Source organism: Berghia stephanieae, chromosome 2 (assembly GCF_034508935.2).
Source record: "Berghia stephanieae isolate SIO BIC M18660-M18661 chromosome 2, UCSD_Bste_1.3, whole genome shotgun sequence".
NCBI classification, from domain to species: Eukaryota; Metazoa; Mollusca; class Gastropoda; order Nudibranchia; family Aeolidiidae; genus Berghia; species Berghia stephanieae.
Window position 1 is genome coordinate 21,471,942 of NC_088361.1, and position 16,070 is coordinate 21,488,011.

The window sequence follows — 16,070 nt, forward strand, 5'->3', positions numbered from 1 at the left end:
GTATTGTGTAGTATTGCTGAGAAGTAGACCTCTCAATCTTTACTTCATAGAACGGCAAAACTGCTCTGTCAATACCCCCACCCCCGTCCAGGACTAGTGGGACGCATCGTGAAATAAATCATACCCTTTATTCATTCCCAAGGGGAATTTCGCTTAGGGTCTATTACAAGGAAAGACTGGAATAACCAAGGCGTTATCCGCAGTGCAGCGGGCTAGGTGGCTTACTCAAAGCCACAAAATCTGCACGATGGGGAGTCGGAAGTTGTTACCTTTCGAGTACGAAGCAAAGGCAATAATCGCTGAGCCACGTCGCCCCTTAAATATTGTGAAGGCAATTGGAACTACACCAGGAAGCTGACACACCTCATGTATATAGAAAGCCAAATGACTAGACGTTGGTGAACTATGTGAAAATTAATGTACTTATATAGAATGATCATCTTTAACGCATTACACATGGTACAAAAGAAAAAGAAAAGAACAGGATAATTATGTGAATAAATACAAATACCCTTTACGTAAAGCGCTTTGTTGATATAGCGCTATATAAAAGCTCGAGCTTACAGAACTGAAAACCCCCCTCCTAAATCTTGAGAGAAAAAAAATTCTGTCAAGATTGTTCGAGTCAAATTAAAATTGACAGACACTCCTCCCCCCTCGTACACACACACACACAACATACATGTTCAAAAGACGTGGGCAGAAAAAAAAATCGTCTTCAGATCGAAGCCGACGCCCTTCATCAAGTGTCTCCGCCGAATTGGAACACCCCACCCTAATTCGTAAGCATTTTTAGTGGATGCTAATTTATAAGTCACGAGAGATTCCTCTTATGGTCAAGAAGCAGATCTATATGTGTACCAACGTCATGAATAGGTCTATAATTGCGTGCTACCTCATCGATCCGCCAGATATCGATTTCCCCCTTCCCCCATTAAATTAAGGAACAAAAAAACAAAACAAGACTCAACCAGTATTTTAGTAGGAGGAAAAAAAGAAGAAAGGGATTGCCATGTTATAAGATAAATAAACTCCTGCGATTGAAATTTCGAACAAGTTCTTGTTGAGGCCGAGAGTGCCCATTGGGAACAGGATCAAAATTTCAATTTTCAGTTAACGCCGGAGTTCCCAGAATCCTACCATAGCCCTCCAATGACATTAGATACCTATGTGATTTTTTTTTTTTTTAAATTAAAAAAGCAGAACAACAATCGGTTCTCGAGTTTATCGATTTTACATAAAAGAATTATCATTGTGGTCAGAATATCATTGCGCATCAAAATCTATTTTTATGAGTGAAGGAGAAAAAAAAAACAACAAATTTTGAACTGCTAGCTATGTTTTTGTTATTGTTGCTGTTTTGTTTTTGTTTTTGTTTTTTTAATACAGAGGATAATGATAATTGGGGTCTCATTAGAGTTTTGGCAATTTAATTCTGTTTCCTAATTGAAGTAGTCCCATTTTTCTTGGGTGCTTTTAAATTCAGATGAACAATGTTTTCCTCATCATTTTCCTTTTTATCGACGTTGAAATGAGCTAAAAGTGGCGCAAGCGCTGTAAAACTCCTCAAAGCAAACAATAAACTATCTCAAAATCAAGGAGCAGTCAAAAAGTAAAAGTATTGTGTAGATCAAGCTTGATTTGACATAATGACATCTAAAAGGTGAAATTCCTGACTTATTTGACAGACATCATGGGTTGGCAGTTAGGAGTAAACTATCTAGATGTTAATTCGTAGCTTGAGTTTTTGTTGTCAAATTTCTTTTTCATGTTTTTATTCTCTCTTTCTCTTTTTATTCTTTTAACTCACTCAATCCTAGAGACTTTTGCTACTTCTCAAAATTGGAAGAAAAAAAATGTATTAAAAATGAACATGTGCATGGATAGTTTTATTCAACTATCATTAGCATGTAAAAACTAAAAACAATAACTTAGATACTACGCCTATAATTCTCTGAAAAATGTAATAAATAGGCATGGGGTAAAAGTAACCTGGGTAAACTACGGATACAGTCGGTGTTAGGGTTGAGTGAGTTAATATTTATATTTTTTTTAATTAACAAAAGCTAAACCTGCGGTCTTCTGGGTAATTTTCGTTTTTGACTACGTTACTAACTCTTTTTAAAAGAAGGCGAATGAGTGAAGCTGTATTAAATTGACTTTATTTGGAGTATTATGAGATTAATGAGCGTTTTTTGTTGTTTTTTTTTTTTTTAATGTAGTCGTGGTTGTGTCAATAGGCTTATTTATGCTTTTCTAACAATAATTTTAATTTATGGTTTATAATGGTCACTGCTGAAGAAATATCTCCATTGCAAACTTGCCTCCAGCGCTGTTCTTTTCGCTCCTCAGGCGTTGGGCAGGGCGATGACAGAACGACCTTTGGGATGCTACACCTTGGTTCCAGCAATGTCAGACAGCAGGGCTACCCGCAGAACTCGTCGTCCTATACATTTCAAAAAATCTTCCCAAGTTCCACATCATCGACACGACTTCGCCCTGCCAACCACTCGATATATGAGATGCGATCCTACCCCGGGCCCCCAGGGAGTCACGCCATTACGACATGCCCCAAATGTGGTGGGATTTACACCAGTGCCAGAACGTGTGCTTCCCATGTTCTTACGTGCAGCGGAACCAACAGGCTGATGTGTCGCTTCTGCAATCGAGTGTACAGTCAAATGTGTGCGTTGAAAGAACATTTGCGGGGCAAACACGGTGTAGGGGAAAAGCTGACCTGTAAATATTGTGGACGCTCCTTCAAGTACAAACCTCAGCTCTACGATCATCATTGTGCTGGCAATGCCAACCAGAAGGAAAGACGATATAGTAAAGCTTTGGCGCCTTCATACACGTCGCCTCTCCCTCCTCCTTCCTCGAATTCGATTGTCAATCCGAGCGATTCTGATGCATCGCTCTATATTGATAATGCTATGGACGTCAAGCCAGAACTTTAGGCCGCTGTGACTGTGAGTGAAATTCACATTATGGCGTAGGTAGGATCAGCGTTGGCCGCTTCTAGGCCGATGTATTCCTCATTTTATATTTACTTCTTTTTTTAAAAAATTATTATTATGTGACGTTTCCGTGTTTTGGGACGAGACATTTTTTTTTTGTCATTTGGGTGCTGCTCGGGGCTATTTGCTGAAAGAGAAATGGTATTTATCTTTTTGTGAGTGGTATTTTTTCTCTCTTGTAAATCACCTTTCTGGGTGGGGATCCTGACCTCCCATAGTGGACAGGGAGGTACATGCGGTGTCTTCTATCCCCCATACCCGTTTTCCAATTGTTCCTGTCATTGTCTTGGAATGAGATTATTTAGTTTTGTCCTGATCCTTGCCGGAGTTCCTTGGCTGGGAGGGAAACAGTCGAATGTATAGTTATAGTTTTGGGAGATGATATTTTTTTCCTTGTAAATCATCTCTCTGTTATGCACTGAATTATGTTTAGTTTATTATATGATTGGTAAACATTTGAGTGTATTCCTCTTAGTTGGGACCTGTGCTTGTGTCTGGATGAGACTTTTAGGTGATCTCAAACTAAGTACATTGGTGGTATGCTCTTGGAATCTACATCTGTTTCCTATTTGAACCAATTCCCCTTTGCCTTACCTTTTCTTGGGTGCCTTAATTGTAATTCTAGAACTTTTTACTATCCCATTTTCTTCTTTTTACTGGCGCTGATATGACCTTAATGTGTTGCAAGCGCGTAAAACCCTTAAAAACAAACAAACGCATGGACATACTCTTGCTCTAATTATTTGTTCAGGGGTCCCGAGAGCTCTGTTTGGTAGAGCACTTGCTTCGCAATCATAGGGACAGATCGATCCCGGGTGCAGTCGAGATTTTTTTTTTTCTGTCCACCCAGCAGTGATTGGGTAACTGCTGGGTCTATTAGTTCTGGCGGAAAGTAATTTGCGATAGACTAGCGTCCTATCCAAAGGATAGCAAGCAATTATTTCACGCTATAGAATATAGAAACCGGGATAAACTCTGGCTCCATGGGCCTAATGGCTCTGAAGGACTAATTTTGGCACATAATACTGTCATCTGCATTTTTTTTGCGGCCGCAAATATCAGGGCGATCCGCAAATTTTGGCAAATTTCCCAAAATTGGCAAATCGTGGCAAATTTTTTGGGGAAAAAAGTGCGAATCTTGAGAAATGTTCACGAAGAGTTCACGAGGTATATTGAGAAACTTGGGCCAGCGCTGTGAGAGTCTGATACTGGAATTATACATCTGACCCTATTTTGGAAGTCTGTGGCAGATTATGTTCTAGCTCTCGCTGCATTGGCGTCCCGGTATGCCTTCTCAACATGCTCGTCAGCTGATGCTGAGCGAAGTTTTTCTCTTTACAATTTTGTCTTGTCTTCCATAAGGCGTAGACTCACAGAAAACAACATCAAAGGACTAGTTTTCCTTTACTACAATAAGTTTATCGATGCCTCTTTTTTGAGTAGTAAAAGAAAACTAGGCCTTTGATGAGTCTGACTGAAAGTGTATGTTTGTGTGTGTGTGTGTGTGTGTGTGTGATTGTCTGAAAGTTTGGGCGCATAAATCGCTTTACATTGTGTAATTTAATAAATGTAATAAATTGTCTTTTATATATATATTTTTTCTGTATCGCGTGTTAATTTTTTACTGAAAGGCTTAGTTCTCCTCGGCAAAGCTTATGGCAAATTTCTTGGCAAATTTTGGGGTTTTTTTGTTGCAAATTTTGACAAATTTTAGGTCCCAATTTGGCAAAAAAATGCAGATGACAGATAATAATAATATTATGTTGTTCTATCTTGTTTGTATTTTAAACACTTAAGCGTTGTTGTGAATGGCCACGCCCATTTAGTTAAAGATCTGACCAGAAAAGAAAAACCCACTCATATATAATCTAACAAAACCTTTCCCCACGGGCTAAACACGTATTTTAATTTGTAGCTAACCAACCCAATGGATGTTTTAATAATCTTGCTCACTTCTTAATTATATTTCCGCTCAAATAATGAACGCAATATTAAATAGCTATTGTTTTAAACTCACTCAATCCTAGAGATTTTTGCTACTTTTCTAAATTGGAAAAAAAAAAGTATTAAAAATGAGCATGTCCATAGATAGCTTTATTCAACTACCATTGATATGTAAAAACTAAAAACATTAGCTTTGATTCTACGCCTATAATTTGTCTCATAAAAATGAAATAAATAGATAGGCATGGGGTAAAAGTAACCCGGGTAAAAAAAAAACCCCACAAACTCAATTCTGAGACTTCGCGAAGTCCATCTAAGTTATCATTTGGTTCCACCTGGACCATGCCTATAAATATAAATCATATTTTGCTGAGATGTTTTTTCTTCTATTTCAGTGTAAAACGATATGCAAAGCTGCCAATTTTATTTTTAAAAAAATTATATTTATATTAATGGTCGGCAGATCAACCCTCTGAAACCCGATTTTCACATTCGGCAGCAGCCTCTTATGGTTCTCACACTACTATGTTATGACGATCGACCCAATCAGCAAAGTCCGGTCCGCATTCGTGCACTGTCGCGAACCCGCCGGGTAGCATCGTCACAACACACCTCTCGACTAGATGCTCTGCCGTCTCGGGTTCTTGCGAATTCGGCGAATCAAAACTCTGAAGTCAGACATACGAGTGTCATCAGAGGCTGATCCGCCCAAAATTAAATAAAGCACGAGGTGCATATCTCTTATGTAGACTTCAGAGCTTTGATCCGCCCACCATCCATATGTAGTTTTTTTGTTTTGTTTTTTCTCTCTCGAAATTTGCTATATTTGGACGGGTTCACGTGAGGGTTCACAACGTATTAACGCGTACCCTTGAGAAGAATAATTGTTCCAACTATTCGGAACCTCTGTGGTGTAATGGTAGCACGTATGACCGTGTGGTGTAATGGTAGCACGTATGACCGTGTGGTGTAATGGTAGCACGTATGACCGTGTGGTGTAATGGTAGCACGTATGACCGTGTGGTGTAATGGTAGCACGTATGACCGTGTGGTGTAATGGTAGCACGTATGACCGTGTGGTGTAATGGTAGCACGTATGACCGTGTGGTGTAATGGTAGCACGTATGACCGTGTGGTGTAATGGTAGCACGTATGACCGTGTGGTGTAATGGTAGCACGTATGACCGTGTGATGTAATGGTAGCACGTATGACCGTGTGGTGTAATGGTAGCACGTATGACCGTGTGGTGTAATGGTAGCACGTATGACCGTGTGGTGTAATGGTAGCACGTATCACCGTGTGGTGTAATGGTAGCACGTATCACCGTGTGGTGTAATGGTAGCACGTATGACCGGTAATCAGGTCTGAGATTCGATCCCCAGTTGTTGAAGACTGATTTTTTGGGGGATGTTTTTTTTTCCTTTTGTTTTTCTTTCTTGCTTTGTCTGGCACTGTTTCATACACTTTTTCAGATCTCTACCTTACACCGGTACCTGCTGCCTAATTTGTCGCTTGTATATTTGGATGCGAAATTTCCCATTTTCGATATAAAATTTTATGAATATATTTTTTTTTCTCAAATTACTTTAGGGACAAGTCGGAGATCCAGATTGCCGTATTAATTATATATTGATTTGCTTGTTGGTAAACCCCCTGATCTCTTTATAACATTTTACGATTTTTCTTTCTCTGGCCTGGGTTCCAGACCTCCCACATTGGGCAGGGGGCTCATTACTGTGTCTTCTACACCCCTAAGCCTATATATAATATCTGTTCTCTAATTGCTTTTTGTCTTTGTCTAGGAATGAGATTACATTCGTTTTGTCCTTTTCCCTTGCCGGAGTTCTTGACTGAGAGTAGAGGGAAACAGTCAAATGTATATTGTTTGTTTTGGGAGACATTTTTTTGTATGTTGGAAGTGATCTCTCTGTCCAGCACTGTTTTAAAAAAAAAATTGTGTGTGTGTGTGTGATTTGTTTTATATAATATATATAATGATTTGTAAACATTGTAGTGTATTCCTCTTTGTGAGAGCCTGTGCTTGAGTCAGCATGAGATATTTTGGTGATCTTAGACTGAGTTTACACTGATGGCGTGCTCTTGGAATGTATATCTGGCCCAAATTGGACCATTCCCCTTCGTCTTACTTTTTCTTGGGGCCTTTCACTTCGACCCCATTTTATTTCATTTTACTGGTGTTGAAATGACCTAAATGTGTTGTAAGCGCCGTAAAACCGTTAAAAACAGACAAACAATGTTTCTTTCATTCTTGTTCACATGATCTCAATTAAAAATTACAAAACAAAGCAAAACGTTTTTTTTTTCTGGTGTTGAAAAGATATTAGTGTTGCAAGCACCGTAAAACCTATAAAAACAAACCGCAGTGTATTCTTAAAACGTCGCACCTTATATTGGATTTTTAGAATTTGTTTTGGGGGGCTAGTATATGATTCTGTTGGCGTTGGAAGTGTGTGTATGTGTGTCTGTCTGTCTATTTGCGCTATTAAGTGGAGATACACGACGATATTTTCAACGGATTTGGCTGTGTTTAGATTGATTTATTGTATCATCATTTCCTTAAGAAAGAAAGACCCGTTGGTGAAGTTAATTTTTGGTTAGTAATTTTTTTTCTGCCGTTTGGTTTCAGTGACACCAAGACAACTGACGTGGCCACACTCGAATTCGAATCTACGTGTAGTTAAGCAAAATCCAGATTTCGGAAACGTTTCTCAATTCACACCTTTTGAAAATGGCCCGATTGTTAACAAGCTTGATGCGTCGAACCGCCTGGGGGAAAATGGAGAGGAGTTATTGTATCCGTGTGACATTTGTGGAAAGACGTACACCCGCAAGAGTAACATGAAGCGCCATCAGGACAAATGTGCAGGAATTAAATATCAAGCGTGCCCATTTTGTCCAAATAGATTTTTCAGGTCGGATCATTTGGCAATTCACGTAAGGAGGATGCATCCTGACAACTTGATAGTAACGGACGGGGAATGTGAGTGTGCAGTTGACTCAATCAATCATCAGCAATTAATCAATTTTTTCCCCTTTCCTGTGCTTGTGTCTAGATTAGCCTTTAAAACACAAAACAACAACAAAAGCTCTTCATTCAATACACTGAAAGATCACGTGAGGCAACTGGGATTTTGTTTTGTTTTGTAACTTGGCTTGTTGTTTTGCCCTTTGTTTAGCATTGATAAGTTGATTTTGATTCTTGATAATTGATAATGAAAATTTTGCTGCTTGAAGCAAGCTCGAAGAAATAAATGCAGAAGAATTAAGAAAAGGAAATGAAATGGAAGCTTCAATTTATTCATCGAAGACCGATGATGTAGAGGTTTCTGGTTTCCCCTTTATCAATGAAACACCAAGAGAAGCAATGAATTTATTTTCAGTGTTTCATTCATCGTGTTTTGTCGATATAGGGGAAACTTGAAACGTCCACATTATGTTTTCTTTGAATAAATTGTAGCTTCAATTTCATTTCCTATTGTTATTTCTTTATTATTGTCCACCTCCCCATCTACACATATCGTTGCGGGTGGTTGGATGGGAGCATCACCCTTGAATCATATACCTATGATGTTCGCATGGGTGTACGATCCGATAGTGATGTCGTTTCTTCTTCTCTTTACTAGCATATCCTGCTTCTTTGGTTTGTGATTGTATTTTTGACAAGGGATATTTTTTTTTCTGTAAATCTCCTGCCTGTTTGTTCTTGGTTATTTATAATTTAGCTTATGATATCTTTAGGTTATGATTTTGATTTACATTTGTACTATTTTTGTTAGATTGCTTGTTTTTTTGTTTCAGCGGTCTCTCATATAACCTCAATTGTGTTGGAAGAGACCTAAAGCAACAAACAAACAAACAAACACATATCGTTATTAAAGAAATCATTATTTTATGAATGAGTGAGTAATTTGTTAACCAGTTTAACTGCCGTAAGCTGGAAAGGCACGCATTAAAAAATTTAGCTAGTGAACTCGTCCTGCAAAATCGATCGATTTAAATTACCCTCATCTTGGCTAAAAACTCTCAAATTTGGAACCTCGCGAGGTCTTCCTTCGTCCCAGGTTTGAGAGTTTTTGCCGAGATGAGAGAGAGGGAGAGAGAGAGAGAGACATCTTTTTGTGAACACAAATGTAATTTCCATTTATTTTGGATTAATAAAGTTTAGCGTATCTTATCTTATATAATCTATGAGGAATGAGAAAGGAAGAGAAAATAATCTTTATGCTTAAATCCATCCTATAAAGATTATTATTTCGAGAAGTCGCAGTTTTTTTTCAAATATTAGGGAGAGGTTGACACATTTTACCTTTTGTTTTGCTTCCTTCACTCCTCATCCACCCAACCTTTAGCTTATTTTCGGAGTTGATCGGTGCCTGTTGACTTGTACACGCGACTTAGTATTCACTTTTAATTCCAATTGAAATTGAGAGCAAATTCGATATCTCTCTCTCTCTCTCTCTCTCTCTCTCTCTCTCTCTCTCTCTCTCTCTCTCTCTCTCTCTCTCTCTCTCTCTCTCTCCCCCCCCCCCTTTTTCAGTCCATTTATAACAGTTAAGCGCCATAAATCATCTATCCGATTCGTGTCAGCAATGCTATGAGTTATGAGCCATAATTCAGTATGTTAAAACACCTCAATATATTTTCCAATCACCTTCTGAATGGAAAAAAAAGTAAGTCCATATTGTCTTTTTACTGGAGTTCAGCATCGAGAAAGGGGTCAGTCTATGTGTTCTAGTAAAAGTTCAGTAATTGTTTGCCTCATGAATTGACCAACCTGAACGAGGAATACGATTAACAACTTCAGATGCCGTCCAGCCCAAGTCTTCTACAGTGTTTGAGCGTATGTTTCTTTTTTTTGTTTTTGGTTCGGGTTTTCTTGTTCTTTTCTTTTTTCGTTCTATAAGTCAGTGAGAATGCTCCCTTTTCCTTTCATTCACAGTCACCCCATACTTGAACGGGACACAACAGTCCATTGGGCACAACGATGCGGCACGTTATAGCGACTCGAACGCCAAGAATAGTCCAGTGGCCGAATGCGGCTTTTGTTTCGATGAATTTTACGATCTCGATACATATCGGGATCACATCGATCTGGTCGATACGGCCATGTCGGCTTGTCAGAGTGAGAAGCAAATGAAACCCTTTAAGTGTCGGGTCTGTGATCTTTCACAACGCAATCTGAAGGGAATACGGGATCACTTGCACTTACAACACAGTTATTTATATCAACAAAATCCCACGGAAGTCGTGTTGGAAAATGGCAAATCGATTTTTCAGTGTCACCATTGTGATAAGACTTACAGCGACAAGAAAGGCCTGAAGCGACATCTGCTGGCAGTGGAGGGAATTTATTTTAAGTGTAGATTTTGTGGAAAGGACTTCTCGCGTACGGATACACTTTCGGCCCATATTAAACGCATGCATGAACATTGAATCTTAATAATAGATCGGCTATTTTAAATTTATTATGTCAATGAATATATCTACTGTTCTTTTTATGTTGAAAAATTAGCCATTTAAGTGCCGTACCTTGGAAAAAACAACTCGGTATGTTATTATTTAATGACCAGAAAACTCGTCCTTCTAATATCGATCGATTTAAATGACGTTCATCTTGGCAAAAAACAACCAAAAAAAACAAAAAAACTGTCAAACCTGGGACTTCACGGAATAAATTTACTTAGATTTGCTAAAATAGAAACTAATATGTGTACACTAGTTGTGTGATTGTGTATCTGAGTGTTGATGTTCAAGGTGTTGGTTGGCGCTCTTAAGTAATTATTTATAAAGTCTTCCTCTCCTCTACACCCAGTAGCTGTTACCATATAGTTCAATTTAATGGAATCATTGGGATAACTTATGAGAATTCAAACATAAAAGCTATGATGAATAAAAAATCAACAATAATTTCCGATGGAATTATTATTATTATTATTATTATTATTATTATTATTATTATTATTATTATTATTATTATTATTATTATTATTATTATTATTATTATTATTATTATTATTATTATTATTATTATTATTATTATTACTATTATTTTTTTATTTACTAGTAAAAAGCCCGCAATTTCGCGGGGAAAGAACTATTTTCATTCGATACTGTACTCACCATCATTTAATGAGGGCAGATTGGTAAACAACGTTGTCTGTGTAATTTGGTATATCGTCGGTTGATTTTTCTGTGTGGCCCAGTAATATATTTAATAATATATTCCCTCAACTAACCCCAAGAAAAAATTAAACCTAGTACCTTTAACTAACCCTAATAGGAAAAACAACACCCTAGCACCTTTAATAACACTTATGACAAACCTCTCGAGCTAACCCTAATAGTAAAAAAAAAACAACTCTCGGACTTCTTTGCACTACCTTTCAATACTTAACAAATCACAATGGCGGTCGAAAATCAAAACAATGGTCAAATTAGGAAATTTTAAACTTTCACAAATCTATCAGGGTTTGTTCTAGAGTTTTTAAAATACTTCTATATAATGACAAACTGAATAAATAAATGCCTGACAAAATATCAACGGTGAAAATACAAATTTAAAGAATACTGGGGATGTAGGAGCTTTCGGAATGTCTCCCCTTTACTTAACTTATGGAAAAACAAACACCCTAGCACCTTTAATAACACTTATGACTAACCTCTCGAGCTAACCCTAATAGGAAAAAAAGAATCAAAATGGCGACTGAAATACCTTCATGTGATCAAGTGAATAATATCACTATGAATGCCACGATTTGCTGAAAAATGCCAACACACACACATACACACACATGTATACACCACACACAACACACACACAAACATACACACATACACACACACACAAACATACACGCAATTAGAACAAAACTGATCACCGCTAAATCAACAACACAACGGAAGTAATAATAATACTTGATGTCATAAATAGATGACGCAAACTGACAACTTTTTACAGTGACGAAATTGGTTGATTTTGGGACTGTTGAGTGTCGTCGGTACGTATTTTATGATATCTGTGTGACTCAACGAATATTCAAACTGACTTTAAATTATAAAAGGAAATCAAGGTATCTGTTTATCTATCTGTAAAAAATACATTTCTAATTTTCAAATCTTTCAGTCGAGTTGTGCACCGTGTCAATTTTTTTATTGACTCAAATTAGCACAATGTTGTCCACAATGCTATATTTTTTAAAGAAAGGATTTACTTATTTGGTTTGAGTGAAGGTGGAAAGGGGGGGGGGGGGGTCATCCCAACTTTGAGAGGAATGCCAGTGTCAGCCCAGACTACGTGTCTGTCCAACGTAAATTTCAATGCCAAGCAGTAGCGTACCAAGGGGTAGAGTGACTGAGAATACCAGATTTCAATGATCGCCCTGAATACATATCATATTTTAGTTTTATTGCTTATCGTGTTTGTTGTTGGTGATTTTGCTTGGGGTTTTTTTTTGTTTTTTGTTTTTTGTTTTTTGTTTTTTGTTTGGGGGGGGGGGGGGGCTTGGTGTTGCTTAGTCATTTCGGCTGTGTTATACGCTTGACGAGTTTTCTCTCATTGTCCGAAGTGCTGCCTTTGTAATAATTGGGAATGGGAATAAGAATGGGTATATATTCCATTAGCAGTTTTCCACATTATGCCTTGGACCGAGATGTGTCCAAAACGCTTTGAGACTTCTAAACCAACAATTCTATTCACATTGTTATAATGTTATCCAACTACAGAGAACGACTACCGATACGAGATCGAAGAAAGAATCACAGCTGTCAAGAGAGAAACTTGTGACCTATGCGGCAACACGTTCAAGACTAGCGCCAATTTGTCACGCCACAGGAAGACCACCCATTTTAAGGATGACCCCTCCAAGCTGTACAGCTGCAAGGCGTGTTTTTCCGTGTTTACTCGGAAAGATACATATATGAGGCACCTCAGATCCCAGCTTCACATGTCCAGGACAGGGACTGAATCTGCGCCTGATTATCATTATAATTATAACGATAACTGTTTACTGCCCACGAAATCTGGTGTGACGATTCCCGAGACTCTTTTGTCTGTAAATGAAGATGTCCCTTGATATCGATACTGATGGGCAAGTCGTCGATTGTTGCTTATTTTATTTTATGATACTACATGTTCGGGAACGATAATTTGTTACATTGTCTTGTGCTATATATATATTATATATATATATATATAGAATTGGGTCATAAAAATATCAGTTTATTTTAAACATTCCATGTCATTATTTTCAGGTGTTAGAATGAAATGAAGTTGAGTTGTCGAGTAATATACTTTTTAGAGGTAGTAGCAGTAGTAGTAGTAGTAGTAGTAGTAGTAGTAGTAGTAGTAGTAGTAGTAGTAGTAGCAGCAGCATCAGCAGCAGCAGCAGTAGTAGTAGTAGTAGTAGTAGTAGTAGCAGCAGCAGCAGCAGTTACCTTTAATGTGACTCTCTGGACTTATCCAAACCTTGGCATTGGTCACACCCCTGCTCGAATCGTTCATTGAAATATACATAGTGCGCCGTGAGTGTCAATTTATTTGGGAGATGACAGCTTCTTATACATACATCTCTCTCTCTCTCTCTCTCTCTCTCTCTCTCTCTCTCTCTCTCTCTCTCTCTCTCTCTCTCTCTCTCTCTCTCTCTCTCTTATTGCATGTCCTATTTGACCCGAGGTCAATGTTATTAAAAGAGTACACCGTTCACCTAAGTAGAAAATGAAATGATGATAATGCTGGTTTTGTTTTGTTTTTTTTGTTTTTTTTTTGGTGTTTTTTTTTTTTTGTTGTAAATGAACTGATTGATGTGAATGGGATGAAATATTTGGTTTCCAAAAATCTCAAATTATTTGTCTGTCGATCTTCACGTACATTTGGACTTGTCCACAACAATTCAGGATTATGTTTTTAGTTTTATTTTTTTTTTCTCTTTTGGATACTATTACTGCTGTTTTTGGTACCAGGTCCCCTAAATTCTTGACTATCTTAGTTTCACCCGTCTACTGGGGTATATACTCGGGGGGGGGGGGGGGGGGGGGGGGGGCGATTTGGCCAGAAAACTCGTCCTTCAAATATGACCCTCACCTTGACAAAAACTCTCAAAACTTGGGGTTTCGCGAAGTCTAAGTCCCAGGTTTGAGAGGTTTGTCGTTTTTGGGTTGTTTTTTTTTTTTTTTTTGTTGCCAAAATGAGGGTCATTTATTTTGATTGCTATTAGAAGGACTAGTTTTCTGGCTAACATTTTAGATTATGCGTTTACCCAGAGTCCGGCAATTAACTGGTAAAATTTGAATAAGGTTATCGTTATGTTGTGAATCTTCTTGGCGTGCAATCCATAGAGATGCCAGTTTATCACCGCAGCCACAGGTTGTTTTGAGGGTTTTTTTGGTGTTTTTTTTTTCCTCTCTACTGTTTTCTACAGTATCTAGGATTTTGATTTGAAATGTCCACTGTACTCTTGGTTGTATGATTTGTATGATCCTTGTTGTTGATACCCACCCGCCCCCCTTTCTTCGCCCTCCTCCTTTCACTTTCAACAGTGTATTTTCACAATCGACAGCGGCGTCTTCACAAGGCTCCGCACGGAGCTTTCGACGAGTACACGTCGGACATTTTATTCCCCAAGCCTTTCGAATGCGATGCTTGTGGCCGCAGTTACAAATACAACCACGACCTTACGAGGCATCGATGGAAGTGTCTCGGCCTTCGAGTCATCAAGTGCACCGTGTGCGATGCCCAGTTTTCCAGGAGGGATCACCTAAATGTTCACATGAAAACGCACGCGGCGAAAAATTGGTCTCTTGTTTCCTATTAGGCCAACTCAGTTCAGCTGCCTTCTTTGTTTTGGATTTCAACCGCTCAGTAGTAAAGACTTGAGATTTCACCAGTGTCTTGGAATAGAGCTGGGGGTCCAGATATCTCAGATGGTAGGGCACTCGCTTCACTGATTCATACGTAAAGGGACCGAGATCGATCCTGGGTGATTTCGAGATTATTTTTTTTCTGGACCCCCCCCCCCCCCCCCCCCCCCCCCCCCCCCCCCCCCCCCACACACACCACACTGTCCACCCAGCAGTGATTAGGTAGCTGGGTCTGCTAGATCTGACGGAGAGTACTTTGCGATAGACTAGGGTCCTATCCCCCCCCCCCCCCCACCTTTTTTTAAAAACCCCATTTAACATTTTTTTATGGGGGATTTTTTTTTCTTCCTTCTTTTCTCTCTCTCTCTCTCTCTCTCTCTCTCTCTCTCTCTCTCTCTCTCTCTCTCTCTCTCTCTCTCTCTCTCTCTCTCTCTCTCTCTCTCTCTCTCTCTCTCTCTCTTCTACATTGCGTTTTTAAAATTTTATTTTATACCACACACCACGCTCTCTCTTACTCTTGGATTTTTAAGGATACAATTTATAACGCTTGTCAACTCAGACTCCATAGTAACGGTTATAATGACGTGTTGACCTTCTTGCAATGATTACTGGTGCTAATTTATACTGACATTGTATTGTTACTGAAACACATATGTATTCCCTGTGTTATTTAAGATATGAATGATATGTACATAAAGTATATGAAAATCGCCATGTAAATTGCTATGTTGAATTCTTTTATTAAAATAATATTTGCATTTTGTTGATGATTAAAGCTTTCAATTTGAAATACATTAGTTTGTGTTTTTTAAAATTAATTGTGTTGGTTATACTCGTAGTTATACAATCCCAAGTTGTAAAATGGGGTCGTGTCTTTGACCCCCTCCATTATGACCGTTCACTCTTGCTGTGTGTTTTTGTCTATCTTCTATATCTCCCTATGCCCGTTTTCCTCCTCCAGCTTGCTCTCTATCTTGTTTGTTTTTTCCCTATCCACGGCCGGAGTTCTTTAAAAGGAAACAGTCAAACAGTCATGTTTTAAATTTTGAAGATGATTGATTTAAAAAAAAAAAGCATCTCTCTGTTATGAAGTGTTGTAGTCGTCGGTGTTTGTAGTTGTTGTTTTTGTTTTTGTTTTGAATATAATATTTTGTAAGCATTTGAGTGGTATTCCTCTAAATGAGATTCTTATTTGGTCCGGATGGGGTTTTTAAGACCTCAAACTCTGGGTG

At 38.3% G+C, this 16,070-nt stretch overlaps 1 protein-coding gene across 8 annotated transcripts in view; it reads left to right on the top strand.

The window, feature by feature from the left end:
- Positions 1 to 16,070, top strand: part of LOC144964478 (uncharacterized) — a 65,529-nt gene that overhangs the window by 28,204 nt on the left and 21,255 nt on the right. The window contains exon 4 of one of the 8 annotated variants that reach the window (XM_078898832.1): positions 14,538 to 14,974. The exons of 3 other annotated variants lie outside the window; for them this stretch is intronic. In XM_078898832.1, coding sequence (XP_078754958.1) covers positions 14,538 to 14,854 — 317 coding nt within the window. In that variant the 3' untranslated portion in view covers positions 14,855 to 14,974. Of the gene's footprint in view, positions 1 to 2,352; positions 5,079 to 9,922; positions 10,805 to 12,705; positions 13,979 to 14,517; positions 14,975 to 16,070 lie in introns of those variants that run through there. 4 more of the 8 variants (XM_078898839.1, XM_078898829.1, XM_078898825.1 and 1 more) reach the window with 4 other exon arrangements.